Source organism: Panulirus ornatus, chromosome 4 (assembly GCF_036320965.1).
Source record: "Panulirus ornatus isolate Po-2019 chromosome 4, ASM3632096v1, whole genome shotgun sequence".
Lineage (NCBI taxonomy): Eukaryota > Metazoa > Arthropoda > Malacostraca > Decapoda > Palinuridae > Panulirus > Panulirus ornatus.
In genome coordinates, this window is record NC_092227.1 from 62,751,198 (window position 1) to 62,770,216 (window position 19,019).

General features: G+C 41.7%; 1 protein-coding gene across 1 annotated transcript in view; it reads left to right on the top strand.

The window, feature by feature from the left end:
* The window catches only part of LOC139766666 (kinesin-like protein KIF14), a 282,193-nt gene that overhangs the window by 219,460 nt on the left and 43,714 nt on the right, over window positions 1–19,019 (top strand). Inside the window, exons 24-25 of the mRNA XM_071695567.1 lie at window positions 11,431–11,652; window positions 13,616–13,757. Coding sequence (XP_071551668.1) covers window positions 11,431–11,652; window positions 13,616–13,757 — 364 coding nt within the window. The remainder of the gene's footprint in view (window positions 1–11,430; window positions 11,653–13,615; window positions 13,758–19,019) is intronic.

Here is a 19,019-nt window from a genome sequence, read left to right on the forward strand (position 1 = left end):
AGAAATTGCAGAAGATGGTGACTGAATTTGGTAAAGTGTGTGAAAGAAGAAAGTTAAGAGTAAATGTGAATAAGAGCAAGGTTATTAGGTACAGTAGGGTTGAGGGACAAGTCAATTGGGAGGTAAGTTTGAATGGAGAAAAAGTGGAGGAAGTGAAGTGTTTTAGATATGTGGGAGTGGATTTGGCAGCGGATGGAACCATGGAAGCAGAAGTGAATCATAGGGTGGGGGAGGGGGCGAAAGTTCTGGGAGCCTTGAAGAATGTGTGGAAGTTGAGAACATTATCTCGGAAAGCAAAAATGGGCATGTTTGAAGGAATAGTGGTTCCAACAATGCTATATGGTTGCGAGGCATGGGCTGTAGATAGAGTTGTGCGGAGGAGGGTGGATGTGTTGGAAATGAGATGTTTGAGGACAATATGTGGTGTGAGGTGGTTTGATCGAGTAAGTAATGAAAGGGTAAGAGAGATGTGTGGTAATAAAAAGAGATTGGTTGAGAGAGCGGAAAGGGATGTTTTGAAATTGTTTGGTCACATGGAGAGAATGAGTGAGGAAAGATTGACCAAGAGGATATATGTGTCAGAGGTGGAGGGAACGAGGAGAAATGGGAGACGAAATTGGAGGTGGAAAGATGGAATGAAAAAGATTTTTAGTGATTTGGACCTGAACATGCAGGAGGGCAAAAGGCATGCTAGGAATAGAGTGAATTGGAACGATGTGGTATACCAGGGTCGATGTGCTGTCAATGGATTGAACCAGGGCATGTGAAGCGTCTGGGGTAAACCATGGAAAGTTGTGTGGGGCCTGGATGTGGAACGGGAGCTGTGGTTTCGGTGCATTATACATGACAGCTAGAGACTGAGTGTGAATGAATGTGGCCTTTGCTGTCTTTTCCTAGCGCTACCTAGCGCACATGCGGGGGAAGGGGGTTGTTATTTTATGTGTGGCGAGGTGGCGATGGGAATGAATAAGGGCAGACAGGATGAATTATGTACATGTGTATACATGTATGTCTGTGTGTATATATATATATATGTATACGTTGAGATGTATAGGTATGTACATGTGCGTGTGTGGACGTGTATGTATATACATGTGTATTTGGGTGGGTTGGGCCATTCTTTCGTCTGTTTCCTTGCGCTACCTCGCTAATGCGGGAGACAGCGACAAAGTATAACAAATGATAGATAATACATCAATTTTTGGTTATTGAATTTGAAACAACTTTTGTTCATTAAATTTGAAACATCAATTTTTTTTAATTAAATATGAAGCAAAGGAAAACTACAATACCATATTTCTGAATATTTTCATTAAAATCCTTCAAAATCATTTTCCTTGTCATCGTCTTCAGCACCAACCTGGTCCTTCCAGTCCTATCCTTGAACAGCATCATCATATGGATCAATGCCATCATCAGCCCTGGGATTATCAATATCTTCATCCTCAGTCATGCTGTCATTAGCCTTATAATCCCACAACAGGTCATTTTCTGTTCTATTAAAAACATTCAAGATCCTACATTTCTTAAAAGATTTTTCCATAATTTCTGGTTTGATTGTATCCTAGGTCTCAACAATCCATTCACATAATGTTGCTAGTGAGGAGCTTGGATGTTCCCTCCCTTTGTGTATGTCATCTTGTTCCATCATCCAGTTATTCCACTTCACTCTCATTGCATCTTTGAATGGTTTGTTTATGGAAACATCCAGTGGTTGGAGAAGACTTGTTAATCCACCAAGTATCGCAGCTTTATCATTGCTTTCCTACCTAATCCCAGCAGTAACATTGTCAGAAAGATGTGACCAAAACATATCCCACACAAGAAGACTTTTTTCTTTTTGCAGTCCTACTGGTCAAAAGTTCCAGACTCATTTCTTCCATATTTGTATGTTACATTCATCCATCCATCCATTCTAATGCACATGGATGATTATACTTTTTGGAAACTTTTGGTTTGTTTTTGTGTTATTATTACCCTAGGCATCACTTACTGTTAGCCATACATGATAGCACAACTGTGAATCTTGATTTTTGTGTCTAGTAGTTTTAACTAAAACTCTTTTTACACCAGCTTTATTCACTGTTTGATTGGCATATCATTATTCATGGGCATTTCATCCATGTTTCTAGTACACGAAAGGCTACATGTGTTGTTCTTCTGGTGTTTGATTATGAGACTATGAAATTCAGTAACCTTGTCATGAAGTTCTTAGGGAAAACACTATGATATTTTCGATCATATATTTTGTGCACTAGCCATGGTTTATCTCAAAATCTGTGATGCCTAATATCCTTGCTAGTTTCAAGGCAAAGATTTAAATTGATTCTCAAGAAACGCCATATCCATTCTGCTGGTTTTCACTGGCATACTTTGCCACTTCAGCTTCCACCTATGGCCACTTGTTACACTTTCCTCTATTAGCACATTTGTTTTTTGTCATATGCTTAAGTTGTGCAGATAGCTTTCTCCAGTGAGATGGTTTAATATATGTGGTAAGGAAAAGAGTGTGGTTGAGAGAGCAGAAGAGGGTGTGTTTAAATGGTTTGGACATATGGAGAGAATGAGTAAGGAAGGGTTGACAAAGAGGGTATAAGTGTTAGAGGTGGAGGTAACAAGGAGATGCAGGAGACCAAATTGGAGGTGGAAGGATAGAGTGAAAAAGATTTTGAGCGGTCGGGGCCTGAACATGCAGGAGGGTGAGAGGCATGCTAGGAATAGCGTGAATTGGAACGATGTGGTATACTGGGACCAACGTGCTCTCAATGGACTGAACTAGGGCATGTGAAATGTCTGGGGTAAACCATGGAAAGGTCTGTGGGTCCTGGAGGTGGATAGGGAGCTGTGGCCTTTTTTTTTTTTGGTGTGTTCCTGGCACTACCTTGCTGATGCAGGGGGTGGCAATGCTGTTTCCTGTGGGGTACGGTGGGTTAGGGTTGTGTTAAGAATGGATGAAGGCAAGCATGTACGAGTATGCACATGTCTATATATGTATATGACTGTGTATGTATGTATGTTGATATGCATATGTATGTATATGTGCATGTGTGTGCTTTTATGTGTATAGGAGTGGATGGGTCATTCTTTGTTTCCCAATGCTTCCTTGCTGATGTAGGAAACGGAGATCAAGTATAATGATAATGATGATAAAAATAATAATGATAATAATAATAATGATAATACTTTATACTTTGTCGCTGTCTTCCATGTTAGCGAGGCAGTGCAAGGAAACAGACGAAAGAATGGCCCAACCCACCCTCATACACATGTATATACATACACATCACACACGCACATATACATACCTGTACATTTCAATGTATACATATATATACATACACAGACATATACATATGTACACATGTACATAATTCATACTTGCTGCCTTTATTCATTTCCCGTCACCACCCTGCCACACATGAAATGACAACCCCCCTGCACACATGTGAGGTAGCACTAGGAAAACACAACAAAGGCCACATTCATTCACACTCAGTCTCTAGCTGTCAGGTATAATGCACTGAAACCACAGCTCCCTCTCCTCATCCAGGCTCCACAAAACTTTCCAAGGTTTACCCCAGACGCTTCACATGTCCTGGTTCAATCCATTGACAGCACATCAATGCCAGTATACGGCATTGTTCCAATTCACTCTATTCCTTGCACGCCTTTCACCCTCCTGCATGTTCAGGCCCCGATCGCTCAAAATCTTTTTTCACTCCATCCTTCCAAAAATGTTTTATATTCATGTATTTATTATACATAATTGCTGTTTCCCACATCAGCGAGGTAGTGCCAGGAAACAGATGAAGAATGGCCCATCCACTCATATACACATATGGAAAGAGGGGCAAGAATGAAGTCTGTTGTGGATGAGAGAGCTTGGGAAGTGAGTCAGTTGTTGTTCGCTGATGATACAGCGCTGGTGGCTGATTCATGTGAGAAACTGCAGAAGCTGGTGACTGAGTTTGGTAAAGTGTGTGAAAGAAGAAAGTTAAGAGTAAATGTGAATAAGAGCAAGGTTATTAGGTGCAGTAGGGTTGAGGGTCAAGTCAATTGGGAGGTAAGTATGAATGGAGAAAAACTGGAGGAAGTAAAGTGTTTTAGATATCTGGGAGTGGATCTGGCAGCAGATGGAACCATGGAAGCGGAAGTGAATCATAGGGTGGGGGAGGGGGCGAAAATCCTAGGAGCGTTGAAGAATGTGTGGAAGTCGAGAACATTATCTCGGAAAGCAAAAATGGGTATGTTTGAAGGAATAGTGGTCAACAATGTTGTATGGTTGCGAGGCGTGGGCTATGGATAGTGTTGTACGCAGGAGGGTGGATGTGCTGGAAATGAGATGTTTGAGGACAATGTGTGGTGTGAGGTGGTTTGATCAAGTAAGTAATGTAAGGGTAAGAGAGATGTGTGGAAATAAAAAGAGCGTGGTTGAGAGAGCAGAAGAGGGTGTTTTGAAATGGTTTGGTCACATGGAGAGATTGAGTGAGGAAAGATTGACCAAGAGGATATATGTGTCGGAGGTGGAGGGAACGAGGAGAAGTGGGAGACCAAATTGGAGGTGGAAAGATGGAGTGAAAAAGATTTTGAGTGATTGGGGCCTGAACATGAAGGAGGGTGAAAGGCGAGCAAGGAATAGAGTGAATTGGATCGATGTGGTATACCGGGGTTGACGTGCTGTCAGTGGATTGAATCAGGGCATGTGAAGCGTCTGGGGTAAACCATGGAAAGTTGTGTGGGGCCTGGATGTGGAAAGGGAGCTGTGGTTTCGGGCATTATTGCATGACAGCTAGAGACTGAGTGTGAACGAATGAAGCCTTTGTTGTCTTTTCCTAGAGCTACCCCGCACACATGAGGGGGAGGGGGATGGTATTCCATGTGTGGTGGGGTGGCGATGGGAATGAATAAAGGCAGACAGTGTGAATTGTGTGCATGGGTATATATGTATGTGTATGTGTGTGTATATATGTGTGTACATTGAGATGTATAGGTATGTATATTTGCGGGTGTGGACGTGTGTGTATATACATGTGTATGGGGGTGGGTTGGGCCATTTCTTTCGTCTGTTTCCTTGCGCTACCTCGCAAACGCGGGAGACAGCGATAAAAAAAAAAAATCCATAAATGCCCACATATGCACATATACATGCATATACACATCAACTTGTACATACATATACACACACTTACACAGACATCACATACATACACATATACATATACTTGCTTGCCTTCATCCACTCTTGTCGCTACCCTTCCCCACTGGAAAACAGCATCACTATCCCCTGCCTCAGCAAGGTAGCACCAGGAATACAGACAAACAGGCCACATTCATTCACAATCATGAATGTCTCTAACTGTTATGTATAATGCACTGAAATCACAGCTCCCTATCCACATCCAGGCCCAACAGACCTTTCTATGGTTTACCCCAGACACTTTAGATGCCCTGGTTCAGTCCATTCACAGCACGTCTATCCTGGTATACCACACTGTTCCAATTCACTCTATTCCTTGCACACCTCTCATCCTCACATATCTTCAGGCCCAGATCGCTCAAAATCTTTTTCACTCCATCCTTCCACCTCCAATTTGGTCTCCCGCTTCTCCTTGTTCCCTCCACCTCTGACATATATATCCTCTTCATCAATCTTTCCTCACTTATTCTCTCCATATCTCCAAACCATTTCAACACACCCTCTTCTGCTCTCTCAACCATGCTTTTTTTTTTATTTCCACACGTCTCTCTTACCCTTACGCTACTTACTTGAACAAACCACCTCACACCACATATTGTTACAAACATTTCATTTCCAACACGTTTACCTCCCTCCGCACAACCCTATCTACAGCCTATGCCTCACAACCATATAACGTTGTTAGAACTACTATTCCTTCAGACATACCTTATTTTGCTCCGAAATAATGTTCTCTCCTTCCACACATTCTTCATTGCTCTCAGAACTTTCACCCCTTTCCGGATCCTGTGACGCACTTCCGCTTCCATTGTTCTATCTGCTGCTAAGTCCACTCCCAGATATCTAAAACACTTCACTTCCTCCAATTTTTCTCCATTCAAACTTACCTCCTAATTAAATTGTCCCTCAACCCCACTGAACTTAATAACCTTGTTCTTATTCAAATTTACTCTCAACTTTCCTTTCACATGCTTTTCCAAACTCAGTCACCAACATTTGCAGTTTCTCACATGAATCAGCCACTAGAGCTGTATCATCAGCGAACAGCAACTGACTCACTTCCCAAGCCCTCTCATCCACAACAGACTGCATACTCATCCCTCTCTCCAAAACTCTCACATTTAACTCCCCTAACCACCCCATCCATAAAGAGATTAAATAAACATGGGGACATCACACACCCCTGCCACAGACCGACGTTTGTTGGGACCCAATCACTTTCCTCTCTTCCTACTCTTACACATGCCTTACATTCGTGGTAAATATTTTTCACTGCTTCTTGCAACGTACCTCCCACATCATGTACTCTCCCACAAAATATCTCTATCAACTCTATCATATGCCTTCTCAAGACCCATAAATTGCTACATACAAATCCATTTGTTTTTCTAAGTATTTCTCACATACATTCTTCAAAGCAAACACCTGATCCCCACATCCTTTACAATTTCTGAAACCACACTGCTCTTCCCCAATCTGATGCTCTGTACATGCCTTTACCCTCTCAGTCAATACCCTCCCATATAATTTCCCAGGAATACTCAACAAACTTATACCTCTGTGATATGAACACTCACCTTTATCCCCTTTGCCTTTGTTCAGTGGCACTAAGCATGCATTCTGCCAACCCTCTGGCACTTCACCATGGTCCATACGTACTTTGAATATCCTTGCCACCCATTTAACAACACAGTTACCCCGTTTTAATAAATTCCACTACACCACCATCCAAAGCCTGCCGCCTTGCCAGATTTCATCTTCCGCAAGAGCTTTCACTACTCTGTCATCAAACACATTCAACAAACCTACTTGCTCCGTCTCCTTCACACTCCTTCCCTATCTGTTATCACTCCCCCACTTGCTCCCTTCACCGATGTTCCCATTTGTTCTCTTGTCTTACGCATGTTATTTACCTGCGTCCAAAACATCTTTTATTCACCATAACATTTAATGATAGTCTCTCACCCCAACTCTCATTTGCCCTCTTTTTTCAACTCTTGCACCTTTCTTTTGACTTCATGCCTCTTTCCTTTATACATCTCCCAGTTATTTTCTCTACTTCCCTGCAAATATCTTCCAAATGCCTCTCTTTTTTCTTTCACTAACAATCTTAATTCTTCATTCCACCATTCACTACCCTTTCTAATCTGCCCACCTCCCACCTTTCTCATACCACTTGCATCTTTTGCGCAAGCTATAACTGCTCCCTAAATACATCCCATTCCTCACCCACTCCCCTTACGTCATTTGCTCTTACCTTTTGCCATTCTACACTCCATCTCTCTTGATGCTTTCTCACACAAGTCTCTTTCCCAAGCTCACTTACTCCCACCTCTCTCTTCCAAACATTCTCCCTTCTTTTCTGAAACCCTCTATAATTCTTCACCTTCGCCTCCACAAGATATTGATCAGACATCCCTCCAGCTGTCCCTTTCAGCACATTAACATCCAAAAGACTTTCCCAAACCACTCTTCCCTTTTAGCCTTGATCATCGTTTTACTCATAGCCAGAACATCCAGGTTTCTTTCCTCAAACATACTACCAATCTCTCCTTCTTATCGTGGTTACATTCAGACACCCCAATCTGAGCCTTTAAGGAGGACGAGCACTCCTCTCTTGACTCCCTCTTCTGTTAACCTCTTTTAGAAATCAAATAATGTTTTTATATATTTATTTTATTTTGCTTTGTCGCTGTCTCCCGCGTTAGCGAGGTAGCACAAGGAAAGAGACAAAAGTATGGCCCAACCCATCCACATACACATGTATATACATACACGTCCACACACGCAAATATACATACCTATACATCTCAACGTATACATATATTTACACACACAGCCATATACATATATACACATGTACATAATTCATACTGTCTGCCTTTATTCATTCCCATCGCCACCCCGCCACATGTGAAATAACAACCCCCTCCCCTCTCATGTGCATGAGGTAGGGCTAGGAAAAGACAACAAAGGCCACATTTGTTCACACTCAGTCTCTAGCTGTCATGTAAAAATGCACCGAAACCACAGCTCCCTTTCCACATCCAGGCCCCACAGAACTTTCCATGGTTTATCCCACACGCTTCACATGCCCTGGTTCAATCCATTGACAGCACGTCGACCCCAGTATACCACATTGTTCCAATTCACTCTATTCCTTGCATGCCTTTCATCCTCCTGCATATTCAGGCCCCGATCACTCAAAATCTTTTTCACTCCAACTCTCCAACTCCAATTTGGTCTCCCACTTCTCCTCGTTCCCTCCACACATATATCTTCTTTGTCAATGTTTCCTCATTCAATCTCTCCATGTGACCAAACCATTTCAAAACAGCCTCCTCTGCTCTCTCAACCACACTCTCTTTATTACCACACATTTCTCTTACCCTTTCATTACTTACTTGATCAAACCACCTCACACCACATATTGTCCTCAAACATCTCATTTCCAGCACATCCACCCTCCTGCGCACAACACTATCCATAGCCCATGCCTCGCAACCATATAACATTGTTGGAACCACTATTCCTTCAAACATACCCATTTTTGCTTTCCAAGATAATGTTCTCGACTTCCACACATTCTTCAACGCTCCCAGAACTTTCGCCCCCTCCCCCCACCCTATGATTCACTTCCGCTTCCATGGTTCCGTCCGCTGCCAAATCCACTCCCAGATATCTAAAACACTTCACTTCCTCCAGTTTTTCTCCATTCAAACTTACCTCCCAATTGACTTGTCCCTCAACCCCACTGTACCTAACAACCTTGCTGTTATTCACATTTACTCTCAGCTTTCTTTTTTCACACACTTTACCAAACTCAGTCACCAGCTTCTGCAGTTTCTCGCACGAATCAGCCACCAGCGCTGTATCATCAGCGAACAACAACTGACTCACTTCCCAAGCTCTCTCATCCACAACAGACTGCATACTTGCCCCTCTTTCCAAAACTTGCATTCACCTCCCTAACAACCCCATCCATAAACAAATTAAACAACCATGGAGACATCACACCCCCCTGTTGCAAACCTACATTCACTGAGAACCAATCACTTTCCTCTCTTCCTACACGTACACATGCCTTATATCCTCGATAAAAACTTTTTTACTGCTTCTGACAACTTGCCTCCCACACCAAATATTCTTAGTACCTTCCACAGAGCATCTCTATCAACCCTATCATATGCCTTCTCCAGATCCATAAATGCTACATACAAATCCATTTGCTTTTCTAAGTATTTCTCACATACATTCTTCAAAGCAAACACCTGATCCACACATCTTTACCACTTCTGAGACCACACTGCTCTTCCCCAGTCTGATGCTCTGTACATGCCTTCACCCTCTCAATCAATACCCTCCCATATAATTTCCCAGGAATACTCAACAAACTTATACCTCTGTAATTTGAGCACTCACTTTTATCCCCTTTGCCTTTGTACATTGGCACTATGCAAGCATTCCGCCAATCCTCAGGCACCTCACCATGAGTCATACATACATTGAATAACCTTACCAACTAGTCAACAATACAGTCACCCCTTTTTTTAATAAATTCCACTGCAATACCATCCAAACCCGCTGCCTTGCCGGCTTTCATCTTCCGCAGAGCTTTTACTACCGCTTCTCTGTTTACCAAATCATTTTCCCTAACCCTCTCACTTTGCACACCACCTCGACCAAAACACCCTATATCTGCCACTGTATCATCAAACACATTCAACAAACCTTCAAAATACTCACTCCATCTCCTCACATCACCACTACTTGTTATCACCTCCCCATTAACCCCCTTCACTGAAGTTCCCATTTGTTCCCTCGTCTTACGCACTTTATTTTCCTCCTTCCAAATTATCTTTTTATTCTCCCTAAAATTTAATGATACTCTCTCGCCCCAACTCTCATTTGCCCTCTTTTGCACCTCTTGCACCGTTCTCTTGACCTCCTGCCTCTTTCCTTTATACATCTCCCACTCATTTGCATTATTTCTCAGCAAAAATTGTCCAAATGCCTCTTTCTTCTCTTTCACTAATAATATTACTTCTTCATTCCACCACTCACTATCCTTCTAATCTGCCCACCTCCCACGCTTCTCATGCCACAAGCATCTTTTGCGCAAGCCATCACTGCTTCCCTAAATATATCCCATTCCTCCCCCACTACCCTTACGTCCTTTGTTCTCATCTTTTTCCATCCTGTACTCAGTCTCTCTTGGTACTTCCTCACACAAGTCTCCTTCCCAAGCTCACTTGCTCTCACCACTCTTTTCACCCCAACATTCCTCTTTTCTGAAAACCTCTACAAATCTTCACCCTCGCCTCCACAAGATAATGATCAGACATCCCTCCAGTTGCACCTCTTAGTACATTAACATCCAAAAGTATCTCTTTCGGTGCCTATCAATTAACACGTAATCCAGTAATGCTCTTTGGCCATCTCTCCTACTTACATACGTATACCTATGTATTTCTCTTTTTTTAAACCAGGTATTCCCAATTACCAGTCTTTTTCAGCACATAAATCTACAAGCTCTTCACCATTTCCATTTACGGGAATGGATGAAGGTGAGCAAATTTAAATATTTACATGTGTTTATGTCTGTGTATGTATATGTATGTATATATGTATATGTTGATATGTATGTATATATGTGCGTGTATGGGCATTTACGTGTATACGTGTGTGGATGGGCCATTTTTCATCAGTTTGTTAGCGCTACCTTGCTAATGCGGGAAACGGTGATCAAGTTTAATAGTAATATATGAATATATTTTTTTACTTGATTGCCATTTTCCACATCAGTGAGGTAGTGCAAGGAACAAAGACATGCCACATTTTCTCATGTCCATTCTTCAGCTGTCATGTGCAGTGCACTAAAACCACAGCCTCCTTCCACATCCAGGCCCCAGAAACCTTTCCATGGTTTATCCCAGCTGCTTCATGTGCTTTGTTTCAGAATTTGGAAAAGATGATATATTGAATTATGAACTATGAATATGAAAAAAAAAATATTTCCCATGGGTCAGAAAATGATGGGAAATTATTGCACTTAAGGAGCAGGCACATTGCTTCTCAGTGTGGACTTCTTTTCAAGTTTGTTCATGGTTATTGCCTATTGTTCTTAGATAAGATAACGGATATAGTTTTAACAAATAGATATTGATGAATGGTGATAATAAATTTTTTTCAAAATTATGCAAACTAAATCCAGCTGACATGTACACTTTCAGAACATAAGAGATCACACAACTGAGCCAGGGCACAGACTTTCAGATGAAGAGCTCAGCAAACAGCTTATTTTATTATTGTGCACAAGCCAAACTGCAGTTAGCAGCCTTATATCTGTTGCTAACATTGAATTCATGGCCAGCTGGAGAAAAGATGTGAAACTGCAAGATAAGTTGCGAAGAGCTGCATCCAAGATCACCAGTTGTACCTCTAGACTCTTTCAGGTGTGTGTGTGTGCCCATACTTCATTTTATAGTTAGGGGCTATGAATTCAGCATACTAGAGTATGTTTAGTATGTTACCCAGTTCTAAAAACCCTCTAAACATGCAAAAATATATTACTTCCATTAGGTAGTAGATGGTAGGCAGCCAATGACCAGAGAAGTATGTGACCACTATTGCCCACCTGGGTATTGAGTGGGTTAGTGATGGCTGTGTAATGAGCCAGCATTTTATTGGCTGTCAAGTTTCACTCCTCTGATCCAGGTTGCTCTCTTCCTTTCTCCCTTGCCCACATGTGGACTACTGGCACTCTATCTACAAACATGCAATCTTTCCTTGTTACACATGACACTTGACAACACTTAACTCACACAGCTCATCCTTTAGCAAATGGTAGAAGCAATAGATACAGATAGTAGGAAGGAACATTTAGACAGGAGTATTAGGTAGAAGTAATAGGTAGGAACATTAGGCAGGAGCTTTAGATGGTGGCAGTCAGTAGATACATTAGTTATGAGCATCAATAAACACTTTTCTAGAGTTGCCCCTTGCCAGTGGCTTGTTCAGGGTGAGGCACTAAAGCCTAAGAAGCAACACGGGGGTTTGCTAGTTATGGAGACTCTATTGCCGTTTCCACCCTCTGGAGGGAGTTCCAGGTGAGATTAGGCATCAGAGATATAGGTAGGAGATTGAAATAACTTATAGACCCTAACATGGAATAAAAGATGCTGTCTGCCATATAGATTGCCATTGTTAAGTCAAGTTTACTCACAAAGTGAGAGCACAAGGAAACCAACTGCCACATGCAAATCTGTCTGTTTCTCTCAGTATTTCTCACACATTTTTTAAAGTTAACAACTGATCCACACATCCTTTACCACTCCTGAAAATACATTGTCCCTCCAGTGTCATGCTTTGTACATGCCACCACATTCTCAATTACCATTCTTCCATAGAACTTTCCAGGTTCACAATAAATGTATACATCTGAAACTGAGCACCCTTCTTTGTCCCCTTTGCCTTTATACAAATGGCACTATATCTGAATTCTGCCAATCTTCATGCATTGACAATCCTAACTTGTCAGTAATACAGTACCATCAACTCCAGCCACCTTTCTACATTTCAGCTTGCACAAGACTTTCACCACCACATCTCTTTGCTGTACTGCTTGCTATTCACACCACCCTGACCCAAACACCCTGCATCTGCCACCCTCTTATACATTCAGCAATTCTTCAGAGCACTCAATCCATCTCCTCTTTACTTCATCACTACCTTTTACACTTTCCCATTTGCTTCCACTAATTTTTCCATTTGTTCTTTTGTTTTTCTCACACTGTTCATACTATCCTTCCAAAATTCTCACCAATATATGTTGATACTCATTCATCCCAACTTTCACTTGCCTCTTTTTCAGCCCCTGCACCTTTCTTTTGACCTAGCACCTTTCTTTTGACCTACTACTGTTTCCTCTTGTACATCTCCCAATCACTCGTACTCCTTCCCTGTATTTACTGCTCATGCACCTCTGTTATCTCTTCCATTAGTAATTTTACTTTGTCATCCCACTACTTTCTACTTTTTCTCACCTGCCCATCCTCCACATGCCATGCACTTCTCTTGCATATACCAGCACTGTTTTCTTACACCCCCATTCCTGACCCACTCTTTGTAAACTCCTATTACTTTCTCCTTTTGCCATTCTACACTTAATTTCTCTTGCTATTTTCCAAGCTTGCTTGCTTTCACCACCCTTAGGCTGGAGGGAATTTGAATATAGACCAGACTTAGGTCGCTATCCTTCTCAGTGCCTCAGACAAGTTACTACCTTCTACTTGATTGTCTGCAACACTTAATGGAAATTTGAGTAAAAGTTGCTAGTTTTCAGACAGAAACTCGAACGAGAGCATGAAATATAAGAAAGGTCATGAATTTGGATTATTATTTTGTTCTTTCTTTTAGGGTTTGAAAAATGAAGTTGATAGTCTGGTAGAAGAAGAGAGTGGAATGTTGACAACACTAGCACCGACTGTTATCAGTGATATTGCAAGATTGGCAATCCTTTTGCCTTCACCTGTGCCAGATTTCACCAAACTGAAACCAAGTAAGAAATATGTCTACATATATATAGGTTGTTAACAGTGCTGAACAGCTCTTTATCTTCAAGTTTAGCCTTGTATTTATATGTTGCTTTTTGTAAACGCTTATTTTCTGGGATTGAATATAGCATTAACATCCCCAGGGTGATGATATGTACTGATATGCCATGTTACCATGTTGAAAATCATCATATAACATACGGTTTTACTTCAGCAGCATATGTGTTGTATGTACATTTCTGAGGGGCCTTGAATTGCCATGAAATATTTTGGAGTTATATCAGAAAAGTTAATCTGAAATTTAATTTACTGCTCTCCTTGTTTTGAAAATGTCATATCTTTCTTCGACTATCTAAACTCCTACCATAAGACTGTGACATTCTCACACCCACAAGCTGAGATCCTTTACCTCGGGGATTTCAACGTTCACCATTGGGAATGGTTAAATTCCTCTCATATGGATGGTGGAGGGATTGAAGCCCTCATGTTCTCCATTCTCAATGATTTAGAGCGCATTATCTCCCACCATACCCATATTTCTGACTGCTGTGACCACTCTCCTCATATTCGAGATTTGTTTTTCACCTCTAGTCCATCCTGCTATAACTACAGTCTCACTCCCAGTTGGGTCATCTGATCACACTCTTATGAATGTATCTATTCTAATGGCACTTCCCCCTCCAGTAGCCCCTTTTAAGTGTGACTACTGGCACCTTATCAAAGCTGACTGGAACAACTTATGTAACTTCTTTTCTGACTTTCCTTGGATGATTTACAGTCTCATATGTGGTGATGCTTCTGTCTCCGTCAAACACATAGCAGAGGTGATTCTTGCTGCCATAAAAGCATTTATTCCTTCTTCCTCAAAAATGACCTCGTCATTCAACCCATCATTCAACCATTCCTGTTGTGAGACCGTTCAGGCACGGGATCAGGAATATCAGGCTTGGAAAAACTCTCCTTCCTCTAGCTCTCATTCAGCTTTTATCACTGTCTGTAATCACTGTAAGCATGTTATCCGGGAATTGCAATAACTTTTCCTCATCATGTACTGATAGGTCTTTCTTGTCTTTAGCTGAAGGCATCTATAACAACTTCTGTCGCTATATCTCTCCTTCACTTTTCTGTTCTTACGGAACTATATCTGTCTCTTCCACAGACAAAGTAACTCTCTTTGGTTCCAGCTTCTCCTTTAACTTCACCTTGGATGACTCTAACATTCCTTTACCCCATGATGCTCCTCTTACTATTTCTTTGCCCCTCCCTGAAATCTCTTTTTGGACTGTCCGAAAAGTGCTTTTCTCTCTGGACATAAGCAAGGCTTATGTTCCTTGTGGCATCCATCCCTGTGCACTGAAAGAGTGTACTTCTAAAGTTGCTCTTTTGCTTTCTTGTCTGTTCCACTTCTGTTAAAAACCAAACCTTTTCCTTGTCATTGGGAGCATGCATTGATACATCCCATCCTTAAGGGGAGTAACTGTTCTGACCCCTCTAACTATCTTCCTATTGCTTTGATATCTACCATTTCCAAAGTTTTTGAATTCCTCCTCAACTGCCATATCCATAGACAGATAAAAGATCACAGTCTTCTCTCTGATCTCCAGTATGGTTTCTGTATGGCGAAATCCACTGATGATATTCTTTCTTATCTTACTAATGTCTGGTCATCATCTGTGAAAGATTTTGGGATGTCGTGTAGTTGCTCTCGACATATCCAAAGCTTTTGATAGGGTATGGCATTGGGGGTCTCATGTCTTAGCTCCCCTCTTTTGGCTTCCCTCCCTCACTCTGCTCCTTCATATCTAGCTTCCTCTCTGGCTGATCTATATCTGTGGTTGTTGATGGATCAGCCTCCTCCCTTTTCTCCATCAGCAGCGGTATCCCTCAAGGTTCTGTCCTGTCCCTTACACTTTTCCTCCTTTTTCTCAACGATTTCCTCTCCACTAATGATCCACTGCACCCATACACTGTGACTCAGCATTGCATTCATCCATATCCTTTAATTCTGTTCCTTCCCCTCTCACTTTATATGCATCTTGTCGTGACACAGCTTCCTCAGTAAACTCAGACTTGAAGGGGATATATCAGGGGGGTAGATGAAATCTAGTCAAGTACAATACTTTTAAGACCCAGTTTCTACCCATCTCTGTCGAAAACTCCTCACAACTCTTGTCTCTCCTTTGACAGTCCTGTAATTCTACCTCTTGACTTAATGAACATACTTGGTATTACTGTAATACCCACTCTTTCTTGGAAATCCCACATTACAGGAATAACTAAGTCTGCCTCTAAGATAAAATGGATATCCTGTTTAGATGTCAAAACTTCTTTTCTTCTGTACATTGTTCTGCTTATACAAAGGATTGAATCATCCTTGTGCTGCTCTCACAACTGGAGTGGTTCAAGCTCTGCACCCTTACTTGACAGTCGAGTCAAAAGTGCTCCAACTTATGAATTGTCCCAGGCTAACTTCCAAACATGACATTCTTGCCCTTTGCCTCAGTGTTGGTCTAGCTTCCCTCTTCTATAGGTATGACTGGCTTTTCTTCCTGAGAGCTGGCTGCTTGTGTGCCATCACCACTTGCTAGACCGTACAATACTTGGCAAGGTCCTGTCACACAGTTACTGTGTGGCATCGGCAACTCAAGGGTGGGCCATTTTGATAACTGCTTTTTTCTGTACATATTGAAGCTTTGGAACTGTGTACCTTTTCATGCCTTTCCCAATTACCATGACCTGGCACATTTTAAAAGACAGGTTTTTCACTTCCTCTAGAATTCATAAATAGTTTCCCTTGTTTTTTCTTTTACCCTTTCATTATTATTGCTATATTTCAGTTAAGGCCTGGCCTTGATGTGCACTTTTTTCATATATTTCAGTTTTTAAAAGGGGAAACAGAAGCCGTCAAGCATGGAGTGCTCATCCTCCTCGAAGGCTCAGATTGGGGTGTCTGAATGTGTGTGGATGTAACCAAGATGAGAAGAAAGAGAGATAGGTAGTATGTTTGAGGAAAGAAACCTGTATATTCTGGCTATAAGTGATACGAAGTTCAAGGGTAAAGGGGAAGAGTGGTTTGGGAAAGTCTTGGGAGTAAAGTCAGGGGTTGATGAGAAGACAAGAGCTAAGGAAGGAGTAGCACAACTCCTGAAACAGGAGTCGTTAGAGTATGTGATAGAGTGTAAGAAAATAGATTCTAGATTGGTGTGGGTAAAACTGAAAGTGGATGGAGAGAGATGGGTGATTATTGGTGCTTATGCACTTGGTCATGAGAAGAAAGATCATTAGAGCCAAGTGTTTTGAGAGCAGCTAAGTGAGTGTGTCAGCAGCTTTGATGCACGAGACTGGGTTTTGATGGTGGGTGATTTAAATGCAGAGGTGAGTAATGTGGCAGTTGAGGGTATGATTGGTGTACATGGGGTATTCAGTTTTGTAAATGGAAATGGTGAAGAGCTTGGGGATTTATGTGCTGAAAAAAAGACTGGTGATTGGGAATGCCTGATTTAAAAAGAGAGAGATATAAGTATATGTATGAGTAGGAGAGATGGTCAAAGGGCATTATTGGATTGTGTTAATTGATAGGCATGTAAAAGAGACTTTTGGATGTTAATGTGCTGAGAGGGGCAGCTGGAGGGATATCTGATCAATATCTTGTGGTTGGAGACATGTGAGGAAGTACCAGGAGAGATTGTGTGTAGACTGGCAAAAGGTGAAAGCAAACGACGTGAGAAGGAGTGGGTGAGGAGTGGGATGTATTTAGGGAAGTAGTGATGGCTTGTGCAAAAGATGCATGTGGTATGAGAAAGGTGGGAGATGGGCAGATTGAAAGGGGTAGTGAGTGGTGGGATGAAGAAATAAATTTGTTAGTGAAAGAGAAAAGAGAGGCGTTTGGACGATACTTGCAAGGAAGGAGTGCAAATGACTGGAAGGTGTATAAAAGAAAGTGGCAGGAGGTCAAGAGAAAGATGCAAGGGTTGAAAAAGAGGGCAAATGAGAGTTGGGGTGAGAGAGTATCATTCACCTTTAAGGAGAATAAAAGCATGTTTGGAAGGAGGTAAACAATGTGCGTAAGACAGGAGAACAAATGGGAATGTCGGTGAATGGGGCAAGTGGGGAAGTGATAACAGGTAATGATGAAGTGAGAAGGAGATGGAGTGAGTATTTTGAGGTTTGTTGAATGTGTTTGATGATAGAGTGGCAAATATAGAGTGTTTTGATTGGAGTGGTGTGCAAAGTGAGAGGGTCAGGGAGAATGGTTTGGTTAAGAGAGAAGAGGTGGTGAAAGATTTGTGGAAGATGAAATCCAGCAAGACAGCAGGTTTGGATGGTATTGCAGTTGAATTTATGAAAAAAGTGGGGGACTGTGTTGTTGATTGGTTGGTAAGGATATTCAACGTATGTATGGCTCATGGTAAAGTGCCTGAGGATTGGCCTAGTGCCATTGTACAAAGACAAAGGGGATAAAGGTATATGTTCAAACTACTTAAGCATAAGTTTGTTGAGTAATCCTGGGAAATTGTGTGAGAGGGTATTGATTGAGAGGGTGAAGGCATGTACAAAGCATCAGATTTGGGAGGAGCAGTGTGGTTTCACAAGTGGTAGAGGATGTGTGAATCAGGTGTTTGCTTTGAAGGATGTGTGTTAGAAATACTTAGAAAAGCAGATGGATTTATATGTTGCATTTATGGATCTGGAGAAGGCATATGATAGGATTGATAGAGATGATTTGTTGTAGGTCTTAAGAGTATATGGTGTGGGAGGTAGGATGCTAGAAGCAGTGAGAAGTTTTTACCAAGGCTGTAAGACATTTGCACGACTAGGAATTGAGGAGAGTGATTGGTTCTCATTGTATGTTGGTCTGTAGCAGTGGTGTGTGATGTCCCCATGGATGTTTGATTTGTTTATGGATGGGGTGATCAGGTAGATAAATACAAGAGGTTTGGAGAAAGGGGCAAGTGTGCAGTCTCTTGGGGATGAGAGGGCCTGGGAAGTGAGTCAGTTGTTGTTCGCCGATGATACAGCTCTAGTGGCTGATTCGAGTGAGAAACTGCAGAAGTTGGTGATTGAGTCTGGAAAAGTGTGTAAAAGGAGAAAGATGAGAGTAAATGTGACTAAGAGCAAGGTTGTTAGGTTCAGTAGAGTTGAGGGACAAGTTAATCAGGATGTAATTTTGAATAGAGAAAAATTGGATGAAGTAAAATGTTTTAGATATCTGGGAGAGGCCTTAGCAGGGAATGAAACCATGGAAGCAGAAGCAAGTCACAGAGTGG